At 49.4% G+C, this 19,007-nt stretch overlaps 1 protein-coding gene across 1 annotated transcript in view; it reads right to left on the minus strand.

The window, feature by feature from the left end:
* The window catches only part of LOC126011833 (calsyntenin-2-like), a 208,238-nt gene extending 190,567 nt beyond the window's left edge, over nucleotides 1-17,671 (minus strand). The window contains exons 1-2 of the mRNA XM_049775606.1: nucleotides 17,634-17,671; nucleotides 17,327-17,592 (exon numbers count right to left, since the gene is read on the minus strand). Of these exons, the coding sequence (XP_049631563.1) occupies nucleotides 17,327-17,592; nucleotides 17,634-17,671 (304 nt within the window). The remainder of the gene's footprint in view (nucleotides 1-17,326; nucleotides 17,593-17,633) is intronic.
* Between the last annotated feature and the right edge of the window lie 1,336 nt (nucleotides 17,672-19,007).

A 19,007-nucleotide genomic window follows, 5' to 3' on the forward strand; every position in this document is an offset into this window, starting at 1 on the left:
ACCTGTGAACTTTAGTCCTTCTAGACTTTAATTACTGGTGTCAAATACAAGCAGGTATTGGATGAATTTATATCTAGAAGCAAGGGAAAGCAAAGCAGCTAAGAAAGCCTCACATCCTTTTACTTTCATTTCACAGAGAGATAAAAGAACCATCCATTTTACAAGACCAATTTACTAATTTCTCAAAGATGTAACTTTCTAAATGACAGTATCTTCCATCAGCATCTTCACAATAGTCCCCAGAGATTACTACATGGAAGAGCTCTGCCCATTTTCTCTAGGGAAGGAAGAAAGAAAGGAACTGACCCAAGTTTTCTCTTTCTTACCATATATGAGGAAGGAAGGAAGGAAGGAAGGAAGGAAGGAAGGAAGGAAGGAAGGAAGGAAGGAAGGAAGGAAGGAAGGAAGGAAGGAAGGAAGGAAGGAAGGAAGGAACTGACCCAAGTTTTCTCTTTATCACCATATATGATGAAGGAAGGAAGGAAGGAAGGAAGGAAGGAAGGAAGGAAGGAAGGAAGGAAGGAAGGAAGGAAGGAAGGAAGGAAGGAAGGAAGGAAGGAAGGAACTGACCCAAGTTTTCTCTTTATCACCATATATGATGAAGGAAGGAAGGAAGGAAGGAAGGAAGGAAGGAAGGAAGGAAGGAAGGAAGGAAGGAAGGAAGGAAGGAAGGGTGGAAGGAAGGGAGGAAGAAAGGAAGGAAGGAAGGAAAGAAGGAAAGAAGGAAGGAACTGACCCAAGTTTTCTCTTTATCACCATATATGATGAAGGAAGGAAGGAAGGAAGGAAGGAAGGAAGGAAGGAAGGAAGGAAGGAAGGATGAAGGAAGGAAGGAACTGACCCAAGTTTTCTCCTTATCACCATATATGATCACTCTGAGTACTGCCAGGACTGATCCCTGAGATCAGATGCTCTAAGCATCCCCAGGTATGGCCTACACCCCCAAAATGGAAGGAAATGATCTTCCTTCAGGAGTATGACTATTTGCAAAGGAGGATAGATGGCAGACTGTGGGGACAGGAGAGGGATCTCCCTGGGGAGGTCTTTCTTCCCTCAGCCCTGAGTATGAGACTTGATGGTCTGATGCTGGAAATCTCCCATTCATTACCTCCACCAGCCCTGATTTTCCAGCCTCAGGCAAGGCCTCGAAAGTGCTCTGGGTTGCCTGATCACTAAATATTTATTTTTTTGTTATTTTAGGGTCACACCCAGTGATGCTCAGGGGTTATTCCTGGCTCAGAAATTGCTCCTGGCTTGGGGGACCATATGGGATGCCAGGGATCGAACCATGGTCCGTCTTGGCTCAGCCATGTGCAAGTTAAACGCCCTACCTCTGTGCTATTGCTCCAGCCCCAATCGCTATATATTTTATCTATGAACTGGTTGAGTTCTCCACCTAAAACTTAAATCTGCATGAGAGCAGACAACTGTCCTTCCAATTGACCAGCATGGCTCTTACCTACTCTACTCCATGCATCTGGGAAGTGGGAAGTCAGGGACAAGGACTCTTGCAAGATGACTGACCCATTTGGGGTCAAATTTAAGTTCAGGAAAAGTAAAGCCATATTTCAAGTAATTCTGAGGCAAAATAACACTGATCAGAAAATATAAAGTGTGAGGGTTTTGTTGTTATGACTTTTGTATGTTATAATTAGAATGTTTAGCTTTTCTAGGGGGTCTGCTACTGGCATTGTGCTGAGATGTCATCATGTCAACTCAGCGCTTATCCACAGCGCTCACCTGTCAGAACCATTCCATTCACTATATGCTTTGGAGAATTGCTTTCTGTTTGCGTCATGGTTGTTGCTTTTAACCTAAAAGCAGGAGAAAAGAGCTCTTTCCAAATGGACTGTTCCTTTATCAAACCTTCTGTTTTCATTTCAAAACCAAACCTTCAAATCAGAAATCAAAATGAGGCATCCAGAATGAAGTTTCCTTCAGAAAATGGAATACAAATGACCATACCTCAGACTCTCGGTCCATTTAAGTCAATGACTGAGGATAACAGAAAAACCACTGTGTAGGGCCCCCAAAGAGGCCCCAAGTCACATAAGCACAGGAGACACTATCTCAGAGCCCACTGACTGAAGGCAGAAAATGGTAAAACTCAGAGTCTCAAGAGTGTTCCTCTCCCTACATAGAAGGGGCACACACAGAACAGACATTAAGACCATAAGACATGAGGCTTCTGGCCTAACCTTCCCCAACACTTAGTTTCTTCCAAGAGAAAAGGAGTCACAATCTCCTTCACTGTGTCTGTGTACCTTCTCCTTCATTAGGAATATTCTAGAGTACAGTTGTAGAAGTCTCTAGAACTTAACCATTTGCCTTTCAGAGCTTTAAGTTCTACAAGTCTAGTTGCGTGTGAGAGAAAACTCTGCAGGTGACCCTCAGTCAACCACCCATAGTCACTCTGAGTTCAAGATATTCCAGAGTAGAGATCACACTCCCAGTCCTCCTGTGAAAAATCCTGTACCCTAGGATGTAGCAACACTGGAGGAAATTCTGCTGTTCCCATGTATAAGTTGGGATCTGTGTTTCAGATGGCAATAGAAACCAGACCACTATCCTCTATTGTGCTGTGTTTTACTTTATTTTTTGAGTGTGGCCCCTGAACAGGGCTGAGGTTTCTGACAGACCCCCACAGAAATAGTTGGTCAATCAGGATGACCAAGTTCAATGTCAGAACTTGAGGATGTAGTGCTAGCTCTCAAGTCCTGTTGGCTGGGGATTTCCAAAGCCACCCCCCAATGGAACTTGGGGAACCATGCAGTATAGAGGTTGGCTTCTGATCTCTGCAGGCTTTACATGTGCTCCTGACCACTGGCTGAGATCTCCTTAGCATATGTGCCAAATTTTGAGATCTCTGTGTTTATCTTAACTATACTATCCTGACTTAGAATTACATGCACCATTTCAATATGTAAACACTGAATTCCAAAGAAGAGTGAATTCCCAAGGTGACCGAGTATCTAACAAGGGAACCATCGAGAGCTAGGCACCAAACTCAAGGTATCCAGACCATCACTACTAAATGAATCTGTCAGCCACAGAGCAAAAGAGAGCAGCGGAAAAACAGTCATGGTGGTTTTCAGCATCCATATCAGCCTGTTTGCATGTTCTCAAAAAAAGTGGCACTCACCTCTGAAAAAGAGTCACTGGCAAGTTCTAAGACTGAAGAGATCATGCAGGGGTTATGGCACTTGCCTTGTATGAAGTTGTCCACAGTTTCCAGCCCTGACACTGGATTTGGTCCACTCTGAGCACTGCTGAGACCAGGAGTAAGCCTAAGCACTTCCAGGTATGACACAACAGCCAAAAATTAAAAAAAAAAAGGCCATGTGACTGCGCTATGACTCAGACTAAACAGTCAGACTAATTTGTATTCAATAGCCCCCCCACTGATAACTGACAATGGCCCAGTGGCATGGCTCCTGAAGAAAGGAAAATTTGTGAGCTAAGCAGATTCTGCAAATAATGACAGATAAAGCCAGATCAACAATGGCAAATAAACCTGGACCAACAATAATAGATAAAGCCTGATGAACAATGACAGAATGACCAGATGAATCAGGGGAGCAGAATACCATAGCCCAGATCCTGGAGCAACAACACAACTTTGATCCCAGAGGGAACGTCAATATCATGGGCAGCCCACAGTAGATTCAATGCAGCAAAGTTTGACCACATGCATGCACTTACCTTGCATGCAGCTGACCCGGTTTAATCCCCGGCATCTTATGTGGCCCCCACAGCACAGCCAGTAGCAATTCCACTCTGAGTGCAGAGCTTGGAGTAACCCCTGAGCATCACTGGGTGTGACCCCCCCAAAAAATAATATATATATATATATATATATATATATATATATATATCCATATATATTTTTTTGTTTGGTTTTGGGTCACACCCGGCAGTGCTCAGGGGCTACTCCTGGCTCTACAATCAGAAATTGCCCCTGGCAGGCTCAGGGGACCATATGGGATGACCATATGGGATGCCAGGATTTGAACCACCATCCTCTGCATGCAAGGCAAACAACTTACCTTCTCCGTCCCCCAAATTATTTTTTTTTTGGTTTTTGGGTCACACCTGGCAGCACTCAGGGGTTACTCCTGGCTCTATGCTCAGAAATCGCCCCTGGCAAGCACAGAGAACCATATGGAATACTGGGATTCGAACCACCAACCTTCTGCATGAGAGGCAAACGCCTTACCTCCATGCTATCTCTCCAGCCCCTCCACAAATGATTTATTTTTTTTGGTTTTGGCAGTGATGAGGGATCAATCCTGGCTCTATGCTCAGGAATCGCTCCTGGCAGGCTCGGGGGACCATATGGGATGCCAGGATTCAAACCACCGACCTTCTGCATAAAAGGCAAATGCCTTACCTCCATGCTATCTCTCTGGCTCCAACCCCAAATCATTTTTTAAAGAATCTTAAAAAATTAGAAGAGAAGCACCAGGCCCTAAAAATGTTTTCCTCCCTGAACTTTCCATGAAAAACACTTTAAGTCTGGCTGTCAAAGGTACTTCATTCAACCTCATCACTGCCTTGAATTTTCTTTGCTGAATTTCAACCACGTTGGGTAACCAGGGTGTAAACTCCCCAAGAGGATGGGGGAAAATATGCCACTTCTAAAAATAAACTCCTGGGAATCCATGTAGAAGTGGAAGCCAGCCGGTAGGGGCTGTGGGAGGGGGAGGAAGCTGTTTCCAGTCTGCGCAGAGGAAGACAAGGCGACTGTAGGAATGATTCCCTCACAAGCGCCTCTGTGGATTCCACACCTGCTAATATCAAGGGCTGCAGAGAAGCTGCTTTTCAATTCCCTGCCCATCGTCCATTCTAATTGAAAATATGGGGACGCATAGAGATGATGTTGACGGTAGGCTCAGAATGTCAGCCCGGTCTTCTCGGCTCAGAACTACATATCCCACACCCCCCACCACCAGTGTGCCCAAATTACAGTGGAGCTGAAATTTGTATAAACTCAACTCCAAGTCAAACATTACAGAACCACCAAATGTCACCAAAATTCCTGCAAAGGGTAGACTGTGGCCCATTAAATAAAAATCTTAAAAATGTATTTTCATCTCTGGTTTGCTGGAACTCTGGAGATTTAGTCCCTCTAGAAAAACCTTCAAACTGGGTACAGGCAGTGGAGGGGTTGGGTTCTGGGAACAATAAAGACACACCTAGGAATTAAAACCACAGAAAATAGGAGCCAGAGAGATAGTACAATGGATAGGCATTTGCCTAGCAGGCACCTGACTGGTGTTTGATCTTGGCATCCCTTGTGATCTCCTAAGCACTGCTAGGAGTAAGCCATGAGCATAGCTGAGTATTGCCTAACAAAACAAAACAAAACAAAACAAAACAGAAAACACAAGGAAGTAAAATCCTTAATCTTTTAAAATTATCAATGAGGATACCAAAGAAGAACTTTCCCCACGAAAACAGTGTTATCAACACTGAAATGTCAGTATTGACCATAAAAATACTCCAGCCAGTTAGTGGGAGTTAAACCAGCAGTTTATGAAGTGAAAGTGATAAACTTCTATTTGCCCTCCCACCATGCAAGCACTCCTTTCCAATGGAGGTGCCAGTCCATTCAATCTAGGTTTTTAGCCAAATACTCCACCCAGTTCAAAACCATACATGTCTTCTGTGACCCCAAAGACTCTTCTTCCATAGGCAAGACCACCAATCTCTAATGATAGAAGGGTCAAGGATGTAGGTCTAATTGTTCCCTGCTTGTACTCCTCCCTGGAGTAGAAAACAAGGAACACAAAGATTTGAGAGTCTCTCTGCTCCCCCAGGGATCCCTCTTCTACTGTGAAAACGCTGTTCACATAAACTCACAGGTTGATGGATTCAGATTGGTCTTTTACCATCTTCCACTAGAAGGCTTCATTTATCCAAAAGTCATTTTGTGACATGTGACAACTTAAGGAAGACATGCTCCCAGCAGATGGAAAACTTCCTTGTATTGTCCATCTGTTGGCAGCACTGCTCCCTTATAAAGACCCTCAAAAAATGGTCTTCCTTAAGAGCACTGACCCATTAAAGCAATTTCAACCTTTGAGCACTGGGGGCATCTCTGTGTCTCCCAGAGCCCCCCACCCACCTTGCATTCCACAACAGTTTTCCTTCTGCCAGTGGCCCCAGAGGGATCTGCTGTGTATGCCTTGCGTGCTTTAATGATGCTTCATTACCCCTGGGACACAAGTATCCTATGAATGAAGAGCAAATGTGGCCTCCCTCAGAATTTCAAAGGCTGCAAGGTCTGGTGTAAGGTCTCCCTTCCCCCAAGACCCTTAAGTAACATCCTTTTTGAAATGTTAATCCCACCGGGATGGTCAGACCCGCCCATGCCTGGGAGGGGTCTGTGGTTTTGATTAAAGAATAAAATGGGCTGGCTTGCAGGAAAGAAAAAGGAAATAGACACATGAAGGAGGAAGCAGGGAAGAGAGAGAGACAGAGAGAGAGGAGAGAGGGAGAGAGAGACAGAGAGAGAGAGAGGAGAGAGGGAGAGAGAGACAGAGAGAGAGAGAGAGAGAGAGAGAGAGAGAGAGAGAGAGAGAGAGAGAACAGAAAGCTTAGCAGAGAAGCACACAGGGCCCATATAGCCATGGAATAAAAGCAAGCTGATTCCTATGAAACTTTAGCTGACTGCTTGTGAATTATTTCTCCGCAGTTATCCTACATCATCAGACCCATTGGCCAAAGAAGCTAGAGGCATAGTGCCATGCCGAGGGTGGCCTCACCAAACATATAGGCTTTATAATTTATATTTTATATTAAATCAACAGTCTGGGGTTCAAGTAAGGCATGCCTAAGGTACAGTTTGATTCCTGGTATCTTATGCGCCACCAAAATACCACTAGAAACCATCCATGAGTACTGGGCTGGAAGTCACATCTGACCTTATCAGGTGTGTCCTCAACCCCCAAGAAAATAACAAACAGAAATTGACCAGAAGTATTTTGCCATTTTTAAGTCACCTCTCTCCTAATGCTGACTGTGAGCTGGTCAGTCCCACACACTTGGAGCCATGAAATTCATAGCAAGCTTCAATTCACCACTTCCTTTTGACACGCTAAGCCCAGTATTACATATTTTTTTATTATGCATTATTTTCCTTTTAGTTCCTTTCTATTTCAGTGAAGGCATTACGCTGATTTGTTCAATTCTGTACACAAGCAGGCAATAGCATCTGTAAATTTCATTTCAGGATAATAATGGGGACACTATAAAATATGTGTTGTAAAAAAGGGGCCATCAATTCTGCTAGGACTGAAAACTATTGGTTCAGATTCATGAGCCTTCCTAGTTATTTCCCAGTTATCAACCCAGAGACTTTCATTAAACCCAACAGAGTCCAAGCTCAACTTCTGTAGCAGAAGGAAACAGACGCTCTCGTGGGCCAGAGTTGGAGGAAATGGGTAGTGTTCCTGTTCCAGCAACTGCGCTGCTAGCCTAGAAAAAAAATCCCTTGATCCAGGGACAGAGATGGCAGGCACAAGGCCAGGCTGTCAGCCACGTCCCCAGCCCATGCCTCGCACACACATGTGCAGTAGTTTGAGTTCAAGTTGAAAATGCTTCCCTTTGGCAAATGGCAAAGCTTTCATACTCTAAATAGAACCAGTGAATTCTTCAACTTTGCAGAGATTCTCTTGGCTTGTTTGTTTGTTTTAAACACTGCCTTCAAGTCTTATTACTGCCAGTAATTGTTACATCCAAGCACTTTCCCACAGCTTTATATGTTTGGGGTAACAAATATTAGGGAACTGAGCACATTGCCCCACCAGATCCACTCCATGTTACCTGAGAACAAAGATGTCCTATTTAAAAACTTTTGGGCTGGAGAGATAGCACAATGGGTAGGGCACTTGCCTTGCACAAAGCCGATCTGGGATCAACCCCTAGCAATCTCTGAGCCCTGCCAAGAGTGATCTCAGGGCACAGAAACAGCTGTGGCCCCCAAGCCAAACCAAAACAAGCAATGATAAGGATCAGAGGAGCCTACTCACCCATGAGAAAGGGATGTGACAAACTGGGATACAGACTTGGAGAATGGCCCTTAGCCCCTTTTGATACAGGTGTTCCCACCCAGCCAGCCCACCAAGTCTGGCTCTATCCCTCAGGCAGCAACACAGGTCAGAGCTTACATTGCCCAGGCAGGGGCGACCATTAGAATCCCTAGTCCACCTGCTCACAGCACTGCTCCCTGTACTGCTCTGGGGAGATGGGAGTGGGGACCAGGAGAAGGAGAAAGCTGAACCCAAGAGGAGTCTATCTAATCAGTTCCTCCACATGGCACAGCGTGGCCATCATCACCTGCCATATGCTCCCCAAATTTAGACAGGAGATGAGGACATCACCAATCCTAAACTTGGGGACTTTCACCCTTCAGAAACTTGCAGAGAGGAGGCAGTGATTCACAGAGTCCCTACTTCTAGCCCAGAAATAGGCAGGCACCAAGCAAGGGCTTTATTGTAACCCAAGGGTTGAGGGCTTGATCATGAAGGAGAGGGAACTGTGCTGGAGGGAAGTCGAGGGCAGAGATGAACCATGGGGTGGGGTAGGGGTAGTCCAGAGAGGAGACAGGATGCTGAGTGTGTGGAAAATCCACCAAGCTCTTCCCAGGAACGGACTGAGAAGGGTGGGCTCAGGAGCAAGGGAAGTCAGAGACCAGGAGGATACAGATTACCAAGCCCTCTCTGTCACATCCTAATGAGGACAAGTACAGACAGAAAAGTCACCTCAGGAGAGGAAATAAAGAAAAACGAGGGGGCGGTGAGGTGGCGCTAGAGGTTAGGTGTCTGCCTTGCAAGCGCTAGCCAAGGAAGGACAGCGGTTTGATCCCCGGCGTCCCATATGGTTCCCCCAAGCCAGGCGCAATTTCTGAGTGCTTAGCCAGGAGTAACCCCTGAGCATTAAACGGGTGTGGCCCAGAAAATCAAAAAAAAGAAAAAAAGAAAAAGAAAGAGAAACGAAAGAGAGGGAGGGAAGGAGGAAGGAAGGAAGGAAGGAAGGAAGGAAGGAAGGAAGGAAGGAAGGAAGGAAGGAAGGAAGGAAGGAAGGAAGGAAGGGAGGGAGGGAGGGAGGGAGGGAGGGAGGGAGGGAGGGGAGGGAGGGAGAGGGAGGGGAAGAGGGAGGGGAGGGAAGGAAGGTAGGAAGGAAGGAGGGAGGGAGGGGGAAGGGGGAGGGGAGGAAAGGAAGGTAGGAAGGAAGGAGGGAGGGAGGGAAGGAGGGAGGAAGGAAGGAAGGAAGGAAGGAAGGAAGGAAGGAAGGAAGGAAGGAAGGAAGGAAGGAAGGAAGGAAGGAAGGAAGGAAGGAAGGAAGGAAGGGGGAAAGATGAGACGGAGGGAGGGATAGAGAGAGGCAAGGAAGGAAGGGAAGGAGGGAGGAAAAGAAGGAAGAAGAAATGGAGGGGCTAAGGAAGGAAGACAGAGAGAGGGAGGAATGAATGAGGGATGGAATGGAAGGGGAGAAGTGGAAGAAAAGAGGAGAGAAAAGAGAAAGGAAAGGGAGAGTAGGGAAGAGGGAAAAACAGAAGGGAATGGGAGGGTAGACAAACTTAGGAAGAGAGAGGAAGAAAGAACAGAGATGTTGAAAAGAGGGTGAGAGGGAAGACAGGTAGATAAATTTCACAAGGCCTACAGGAAAGCTAAAATCCTCCCACTTCCATTCTTCCAAGTTTGTCAGTTTCCTGAATGAAGACTGGTCTCTAAATCTTAATTCCCTAATTCCCCCTAAACAGTTTAGGATGGGGGCAAGCACAGAGCTGAATAATGCCAGGAAATGAAACCTAGGACTGTGAAACTTTAACTCTTCTGCACTGCATGTAGTCTCTGAGGACAGTGAGTTCTCACTCCAGAGACTGAGACTGAGAGAATCTGCCCCAATGTTCTGACTCTCTCCTGTCCTCTCCTGTCTCTCCATTAGCAATAGCATGGGGCCCTAGGGCCCTTTGGCAATCAGTGGGGAGGTAGGGGGGTGCGTTAAAATATTGCCCCCCCCCCACAACTCAGGACAGGAACAGGCTGCTATGAAATGTTATGCTTATAGAATGCAGAGAATAGCTGCCTGGGGAGAAAACACTTGTGAAATTGGCAATCAGAAGAAGCAGGTTTGGAAAAATCAACATTCAGACATCAAGTACCTGGCATATGGACATTTGAGTTAAGCAAAGGCCTACAAAGCACCCTTTCACCCCTGTCTCCATAAACAAATAATAATGCATGCCCAACCTTGCCTCCCCAGTGCCTCTTCCTGGAAGACCCTCTCAAGGACCCAGACCCAGAATAAAGGCACTCCAGGTGACAAGCTACAGTGAAAAGGACCAAGAGCCTAACTTGGGCAACGCTTCTTAGCACCCACTGTTAAACGGACATGAAGCAATCCTTCAGCTTCCAGCATCATTCTCTACCTAGTCAGGCCCAAGAGGCTTGCTGCATCCCTCTTCCTGTAACTCCTGGGTCAACCTGTCACCAAAGGTAAGGTCTCTCAGCCCGGCCTGTGTACATGTGGAGCAGGACAAGTGGAGCAGCTCCTGGTACTGTGGGCGCCCATCTCACATGATCTCTTGGCATGCTCTTCTCACAGTCCAGCCCAGTCCAGTGGTGCTGGGGAAATTAGAAAATGAGCTTTGGTCTGTTGAGATACTTTGGTGAAAGTGTCACACAGAAGGACTCTGTGGGTGGCTACCAACATGAAGAGACATGCTAAGAGTTTTCTGGCAGAAGAAAAAGGGAATTCAAACCTCACTGAAAAAGCGCTCTGAATCTGGGAAGTCACAAGTTTAAGGGTTTTTCTTTCCCCTCCAGTCCGACTGTGATATATGTACTTTGGTTAATATGGATCTGGGAGGGTTAATTGAATTAATATATGGAGAGTGCTTTGAGTTTGAAAAGATTCCGCCATATAAATGGAAGTGTCGGTAAAAAGGTTCATCTAATTTACATCTACCACTCTCGGTTCAGGGTGTTAATGAACTATATCCTTTTAGAGAGTGATTAATGTATAGAAATGTGATTATTTTTCCTAATGCCATCCATGGGTCAGCTTTTCTGATGACTATATCTAACTTTATAGGCAAATTCAGCCTTTTACAGATTAAAATAATAAATCAAACACCCCTGTAACAGAGATATTTCATTAATTACAAGGAGGCATGCATTAGATTAACATATATCTGTTTTAATTAATTTGCTGCAATGCAGCTATCCACACAAATTGGAAAACGACATGTCAACCTGACAGGAGCTGAGCAGCTCTGAGTGGCAGCTCCTGAATACAAACATGGATGTGCCTGGGACTGAGACAGCGGTAATGAAATCATGGGAACCACCAGCTGCAGGTGTGGACTGTCTCCATCAAGGTCCCAGGAAGGAACTTTAGGGGTAATCACAACTTCTGAGGGTGACTGACTCTCCAGACAGCACCAGAGAGGAGTGATGTGGCTGAAGTTGCAGAATGGTTGGTGCCCCAGTTGCCACCCCACTTCCTTTAAACTGATCACCTAATTTTTGAAGGCACTTGATCCTGTCCAAGAGCATCCAGGGCCACCTGTATGTGGTTCCAGGAACTTTTCTGGTCGGGATGGGCAAAAGACTGTCTCCTTTCTGCAGAAGAGACAGTGATTGTCCCTAAAGCACACATTGAGTCGGAGGACTGGGTCTTTCCTCATGTCCCACTGTAACCTTCTGATCAATTTGGTCTAAACACCATACCTGTGTCCACCTCCCTAAAACACAGGCCTAGAGAGGGGCGGAGCAGGGAGACTTGCAGACTGCTGAGGTCTTTGGGGCAAGCAGCTGGCTTCACCCAGCCAGACAACCCTGTGAATCCACAGAAATGTGCCAGTCACTCCCTGGGATGTGTCCATAAAGGCAAAGCAAAGGCATCTCCAGATCATCCCACAACTCTGGGGATGCCTTGCCCAGAGGGGAATCGGCACAGAGACACAGTTCACTCACCTTCACCAACCCCCCAGGTATCTATGCCCTGAGATAAGTGAGTTGTTCCCATTTGAAGGTTCAGGTTCATTAAGGGTTACTCCTTGTCTCAGGGCCTCACCAGAGCTGCATAGCTGGGCACTGTCCCTTGGTGGGGTTCAAAGCCTCCCACGGGTACAGCAGACACCAGGTTGGGGGAAACAGAGGCAGTAGAATAGAGGAATAAGCTACTAAGCAAAGTGGCCTGGCCCCCACCTAGAAAACCCCAGATCCCAATCCTGTGCAAATCACTCCTGCACCTTAGCCCGTGTAGTAAGTCTCTAAACTCTTTTTAAAGTGGTGATCAGGAGGGTGTGGGGTCCCTCCTGGCAATTCTTGACCAGTCATGAGTGACTCAAGCAAGGGTCCAAGGATACTGTTCAGCTCAGGCCTTGAAGTGCTGGAGTTGCCCTGATCATCTCTATGATATGCGCATGCACTGAGAATAGTGCCACCTAAAGAACCATGTGGTGCCAGATATAGAACCAGAATTGGTCTCAGGTAAGGCAAATGCCTTAATCCCTATGTTCTCTTTTTCTTCCTTTTCTCTCTCTCTTTTCTCTCCGAAAGAGTTATTATATTTTATTAAATTGTTTTTGGGATCATACTCAGAGGTCAGTGCTTAGGGGCTACTCCTGGTTTTGTGTTTAGGGGCCCCTGTCTAAGCATTGCCAGGAATTAAATGCAGGTTTCCTGTTCGAAAAGCACAAGAATTACTTTTTTTTTTTTTTTTGGTTTTTGGGTCACACCCGGCAGCACTCAGGGGTTACTCCTGGCTCCATGCTCAGAAATCGCCCCCGGCAGGCACAGGGGACCATGTGGGATGCCGGGATTCGAACCACCGTCCTTCTGCATGAAAGGCAAACACCTTACCTCCATGCTATCTCTCCAGCCCTAAGAATTACTTTTAAACTTACAAGTGATCCAAAGGCACATGCAGCATTCATGAAATATTAAAACCAAACTTGCCAGACAGAATCCCAGCAGTCTGCAAATTGAGTGAACTGGGTTCAGGACCTTAACTTGCCTCAGTTTTCTCACCTGTAAAATGGGATCCCGAGTTGCTGTACAGGCTAAATGAGATGAAATAGGTTCAGAGCCCTTAAAAAGAGGCTCTTGAGAGGTGGAGCAACTGCAGTTGCTCTCAGCACAGAGAAGCCAGCCTGAGTCTGTGATGGGATGAGAATATCACATGACATTTGGCTGAGGCCATGTCAACTGGCACCTATACTCAGTGTCAGGCTTGGAGCCACAACCAGCCTTTGAGGACAGTCTTTGATGCACAGGCGTGATTGTTGTCACACAGGTACTGTAACAGGTACTCCAGATTTTCTTTTTTTGGTTTTTCGGGCCACACCCATTTGATGCTCAGGGGTTACTCCTGGCTAAGCGCTCAGAAATTGCCCCTGGCTTGGGGGGACCATGTGGGACACCGGGGGATCGAACCGCGGTCCTTCCTTGGCTAGCACTTGCAAGGCAGACTCCTTACCTCTAGCGCCACCTCACCAGCCCTCAGATTTTCTTTCTTTTGGTTGTTGGGCCACATCTGGTTGTGCTCAGGAATCAGTTTTGGCAGGGCTCAGGGGATCATATATGGTGCAGAGATCAGCTGCATACAAGGCAGTGCCACTGCACTATCTCTCTGGACCCAGTCTTCATGTACCCTTCACACATCCATGACAATCCACACAGAGAGGAACAGAGACATAAGGGTAAAAAGAGATAGAGAACTAAACCTAATCTAAGAACTTATTGATAGCCAACAAGTCAAAAAAGGAGCCCCTCCCTCAAATCTCAGACCCCATCTATGTGTGTGTATGAGAGAGAGAGAGAAAGAGAGAGAGAGAGAGAGAGAGAGAGAGAAAGAGAGAGAGAGAGAGAGAGAGAGAGAGAGATCTTTCTTGCCCTTCCACACTGGAGCACACACTTCCCCTCCCCATGATTCTGACTGCAAAGTCAGTTCCCATTCCTATGTTTTACAGAGAGAACAACTGTGGCTGCAAAAGTTCCCTAATTCTCACCCAGTGAACTAAGGGTACATGCAGCCTTGGGTCTAGGCTGCTTTCATCTCAGCCATGGAGCCCTCCAAGGCTGCTCATGGAGCAGAAAATGCAGGGCAGGAAGAAGCACCCCTAGGTGCAGGGGGAATCTCAGGTGACCCTAGAGGTACTGTGTGGCCTCCCTAGAAAGGATTTTTGTCATTTGGATTCTAGTGAGGGGACACATATTTCTAATATAGAGATGACTACAACAGTTCCCTGCAGGAAGCTCTGGATAGCACAACTCTGCGCACACCAGGACACTGTGAGCCTGAGGGTCCCACAGATCAGCTGCCACTGGAGACAGCAAAGATGGTTTCCATGGAGGAGGGCATCCTTTCCCCTTCCTCTCCACCACAGCAGTCTCCTTTTAACCTGCAGCTCCGACTTTCTGGCTAGTATATGCACACGCAAGCAGGGAGGGAAGCAAGCAAGCACATATGTGTACACACACACACACACACACACACACACAAATTCGCATGCACTCAGGTTCCCCAGAACTCTCAAATGCAGAAGACAGCAGTGGGCTTTCAGACCACAAGGGAGTGTTCCTGTTGACTTTCTTCTCCCCTCTGGAGCCAAGGCTTCTCTTCCAGATTCTCCTTCTCCCACTTAACTCCCCATTTCATAGCACAGTTCTTTGGACAATTACTATCCATTCTCATTTTTTAAAACTTTGTACATATAGTGCTTTCTCTAATCAATGATCTCTAAGGAAGGGAGGGAGGAGTGAGATGACAACATGTGGTGTGTGTGTGTGTGTGTGTGTGTGTAGGGGGAGAGGGTTTTGTGTGTGTGTGTGTATGTGTGTGTAGAGGGGGAGAGGGTTCCATTCAAGAATCTCCCCAATAAACAAACTAAGCCTAGATGCTGAGAACTAATAAAGGACCCTTTCTCTCCTCCAGTTCACGCAGACCTGAGTCCACCAAAAATTCAAGAACCAAAATATCCCCAACTAGTTGGGGACTTGTCCAGGCAGTACAGTCCTCCTTTGTTATAAGACAAGTGGGTCCCCAATACCTTATACTATGCTTCTAAAACACACGTGTGTAGGTGAAATATGGACTCTTAAGGAACCCATCAAGTGTGTGTTTCCTGACTCAGCTCCACAAGGCTAGGAGCAGTGTTCGAATCACTGCCCAGTGACTATTATTTCAGAAGGCAGAGTTACCCTTGCACTGAAAGTGCTGTGATTCACTGGAAACCCCAAAAGCTTTGGGGAATTAACGGCTTGCTTCCCTGAAGTTTGGCATACAAAGTCCAGACAGGCTACCCACTAGAGACTTGCCACTTCCAGGAGCCCAGAGCTGAAAGGGCACATTCTATTCTGCCAGGCAGGGACCCAGGCTGCCAAGTCTCCCCTTCGCATGCTTGCAGACCTGGATGGGGAAGGGAGCTCCTTTTTGCTCTATCTTCTCCACGTGTCTTCCTGACTTCTTTTTTAGGGATGGGGGAAAGAATAACATGGATGTTGGGCAAGGCAGTAGTGTCAGTTGTGTGGGTTGCTCTACACGAAACTTCGTTTTATTGGCACAAATGTTCCCCAGATTATGAGATGTGGAAGTGTAACATGAAAGTGCATTGGCATGAGGAAAGCAGGTCCTGTAAATACCAACCAAAGTGTCATAATAAATGTCTCTGTTTGTATCAAGTGTTACACATTTGTCTATTTTTTAATGTCACGAACAGAGCTCTTTGCAGCCCCCTGCTGATGAGAAGAAGAAAGGAGGAAGAACCGGGAACTCTGAATTGGAAGATAGCTGGAGTCAATCAACTTTTTATATTTCTTTTGCCTTAGAAATAAGTGACTGGTGTTTACTACGAGGTGAATATGTTCTTAGAGAGAGCAATGGAGAACACTGAACGGGCACAAAATTATCCACAGGAGCGAATCGCTAGAAATCTGACTTGTTTCCCCTCTTTGACACTTGTTTGGTGTTTTTTCCTGCTAAGTTTTTCCTTCCCGCCTTGGCAGGCGAGCAAAGCCACTGTGTCCTCGTCCTGAACAAACCTTCCGATCGCTTCCCTTTCCTTGGCTGCTGCAAGCATCCCTGGCGCACACATCAGTTCAGTCCGTGGCTAAGACCCATTGGCTGCAGACCCATTTCTAAAGCCAGCGAGCGCTCGTCCACGAATCATCTGGGTCTGGGAGGCAGGTGCAACGGTTCGGAATACACTACACTGTCTTTTTAACTCCAGTTTCTCTGAAATGACAGTCCTCCGAAAGCTCTCCCTCTTCACCGAAGCCAGCCCTTCTCAGAGAGGGTTTTGCTGGGTTTTCCCAGCAAAGAAACTGCCTCTCCAGGATGAGACAGGCGGGAAACTTGCTGAGATGGAGCACAAGGTCAGACCATAGACTAGTTCCCGAATCCTGTCACTCAGATATCGGGAGACATAATCGGACAGAAATCGGACAGACACCGGGCTCCACAGAACCTCTCTGGAACTCCCAAAATTCTCTTTTTCGAGTTGCAAGCGGCATCGCCGGGGCTCTCGCCCTCCCCGTCCCCTAGGGTCCTCTCACCTCGAGCCCCAAACGCACCCGCTGCCCCAGGCTACAAGCTGCCGAGCACAGCCAGCCAGCAGCCGGTGCCCGAGGACACGAACGCCCTCCTCCCGCTAGACGCCGCCGCCGCCCCTCAGCACCTCGTCTGGTCACCTGGCAGCTGCAGTCCCCGTTCTCCCCGAACCTGAGCATCCTCTCCGCAAAGCGCCGAGAATCAACAAGTCAGCCCCAAACTGGGCGCTCCGGCCCGGCCCTACCCGACCCGTGGGTCCCGGGCTCGGTCTCCGTTTCGGCGGGTCCCCCGGCGCCCCCGCAGCTGTCGGCGCGCGGGAGGGGACTGGCCAGCCGACCTGCCGCGCGCCCGGCCGCGCCCGGCGCCCCCGAGTCTCCTCCGCTCCGCGATCCGAGCCAGGGAGCGCGCGGGGTCGGGCTCCCCCTGGGCGGGCGAGGGGCCCCAGCTCCGCGCTTCGAGCGAAGCCTTCCGCTCCCGGGCGCGCCCGCAAGTTTCCCGCGCAGCCCCCCGCACCGGCTGCAGAGCTCGGCTCGGCCCGGGAAGGACGCGCGGCGGCGGCGGCGGCAGCCGAAGCCTCCCGCACGGCGGAGCCGGAGCCGCTCGCTGCCCAAGCTCCGCGCGCCGCGTCGGGCCAAAGCTCGGCGCCCAGCCGGTGCGAGCTCCGGGTCCGCGACCCCACTGGCGCTTGCGGCTCGCAGGTGCACCGGGGAGCCGGGTCCCGCCGAGCCGCCCCGCGGAGCAGAGGAAACTCGCCGACACCCACCTTGAGCCGCGAGGAGGCGGCGCCGCCGACCGTCCCCGCCGCCGCCGCCGCCGCTGCTCCCCACGCCCAGGGCCAGCAGGAGCGGCCACAGGCACCAGCTCGCGGGCTGCATCCTCGCCGCCTTCGCCTTCGCCTTCGCCTTCGCCGTGCCGCCGCCCGCCGGGTCGCCTCGCTGCGAGTGCGCTGACAGCGCCGCCCCGCCCGCTCGCCCGCCGCCCGCCGCCCGCCGCTCGCCGGCAGCCGCTGCGCTCGCTCTCGGGCGCTCTCTGGACCCCGAGCGGCTCCGGCTCGCCCGGACGGCCGTGACGTCACGCGCGGGGAGGCTCGTGGCTCCCGCATGTGCATGACGCGGACCGCGCGCCGCCCCCGCGACCCGGCCGTCCTCCGCCGGCCGCGCGCTCCCCGGCCACCCCCGGGGACCCCCGCCGACCACTGCGGGCCTGGGGTCCTGGCGATGCCGAGGGCGCGCGGGGCCCGGCCTGCCACGCCCTCGTGGGGGGCCTCCGATCTGGGCTCTGCGCTCTGGGGTCGCCGGCCTTGGGAGGACGCGGAGGGCTCCGGAGCTGGAAAGCCGGAGATCTGCTCCTACGGGGCGCGGGGCGCACCCCTCGGGGACCTAGGGGGGTCTCTGGCGCTGGCGCAGAGCGTTCCTCAGAGGCCTATGGGGGAGCCGGGTGCGGGGCTTGGCGCGGCTGCCGTGGGGACCCCCTTGCTGAAACTTAACCCAGAGACGGGCGCTCAGGCAGCAAGTTGCCCCCTTTACGGAAAGCAGGCAGGAAGCTCCTTGCCGCGCTTGGCCTTGGGTAGAAGCCCTGCTGGGCTCTAGTAAGAGCCCCTGGACCGTCCCCCACTAGCCTGGACCTCCACCACACAGTTCCTATAGAATGATGAAGAGTAGATGAAGAAACGCTCCAGATACAACCTTGCGTGTTTTCTTTTCTTTTCTTTTTCTTTTTTTTTGGTATTGGGGCATTCAAGGGTTACTCCTGGCTCTCTGCCCAGAAATCGCTCCTGGCAGGCTTCAGGACCACATGAGATGCCAGGAATCGAACCTGTGTCCATTCTGGTTTGGCCCTGTGCAAGGCAAACTCCCTACCGCTATGCTATCTCTCCAGGCTCCTTGCGTTTTTTTCTATACGCCCATCACCCATATTTCGGGATCATGGAGAACAGAGCGAGGCCCAGCGAGCCTTTCTTTGGGCCCAGTCCATTTCCTGAGCAGCAAACAACAGGTTGCTGGGCGAGGGTGGTCTCAGACAGAGGACGAGAGAGTTTCCGGCCCGCAAAGCCTTTGTTCGTGTCTGAGAAGCGAGAGAGGGCAGTAAAACACAATTATGATCCTGTGTGTTATGATCCCGCAATTCTTTACAGTGTCAGACAGAAGCCTTATACAAATCAATTAACAAAATGTATCTGTTGCAACGATGTCAAAACAGCGTGCGATAATTAATAACGGTAGTTTGGGGTACTCAACAAAACCATAAAATCCATTAGCAGCCTCTGTGCGGCTCAGCCCCCAGTGCCACCCTGGCAGCTCACCCAGAGTCTCTGCTGCTGGGAAGACCGAGTCCCCGGCGTTTTCCAGGTGCCGAGAAGGGCTTGTGGAGCAGCTGTGGAGCGTGGCAGCTGCAGGCCTGCACAGACTGGCCCCAGCCCTTGGCCTGCAGGTACTCTGTAAGCC

This window comes from Suncus etruscus, chromosome 6 (genome assembly GCF_024139225.1).
Source record: "Suncus etruscus isolate mSunEtr1 chromosome 6, mSunEtr1.pri.cur, whole genome shotgun sequence".
Lineage (NCBI taxonomy): Eukaryota > Metazoa > Chordata > Mammalia > Eulipotyphla > Soricidae > Suncus > Suncus etruscus.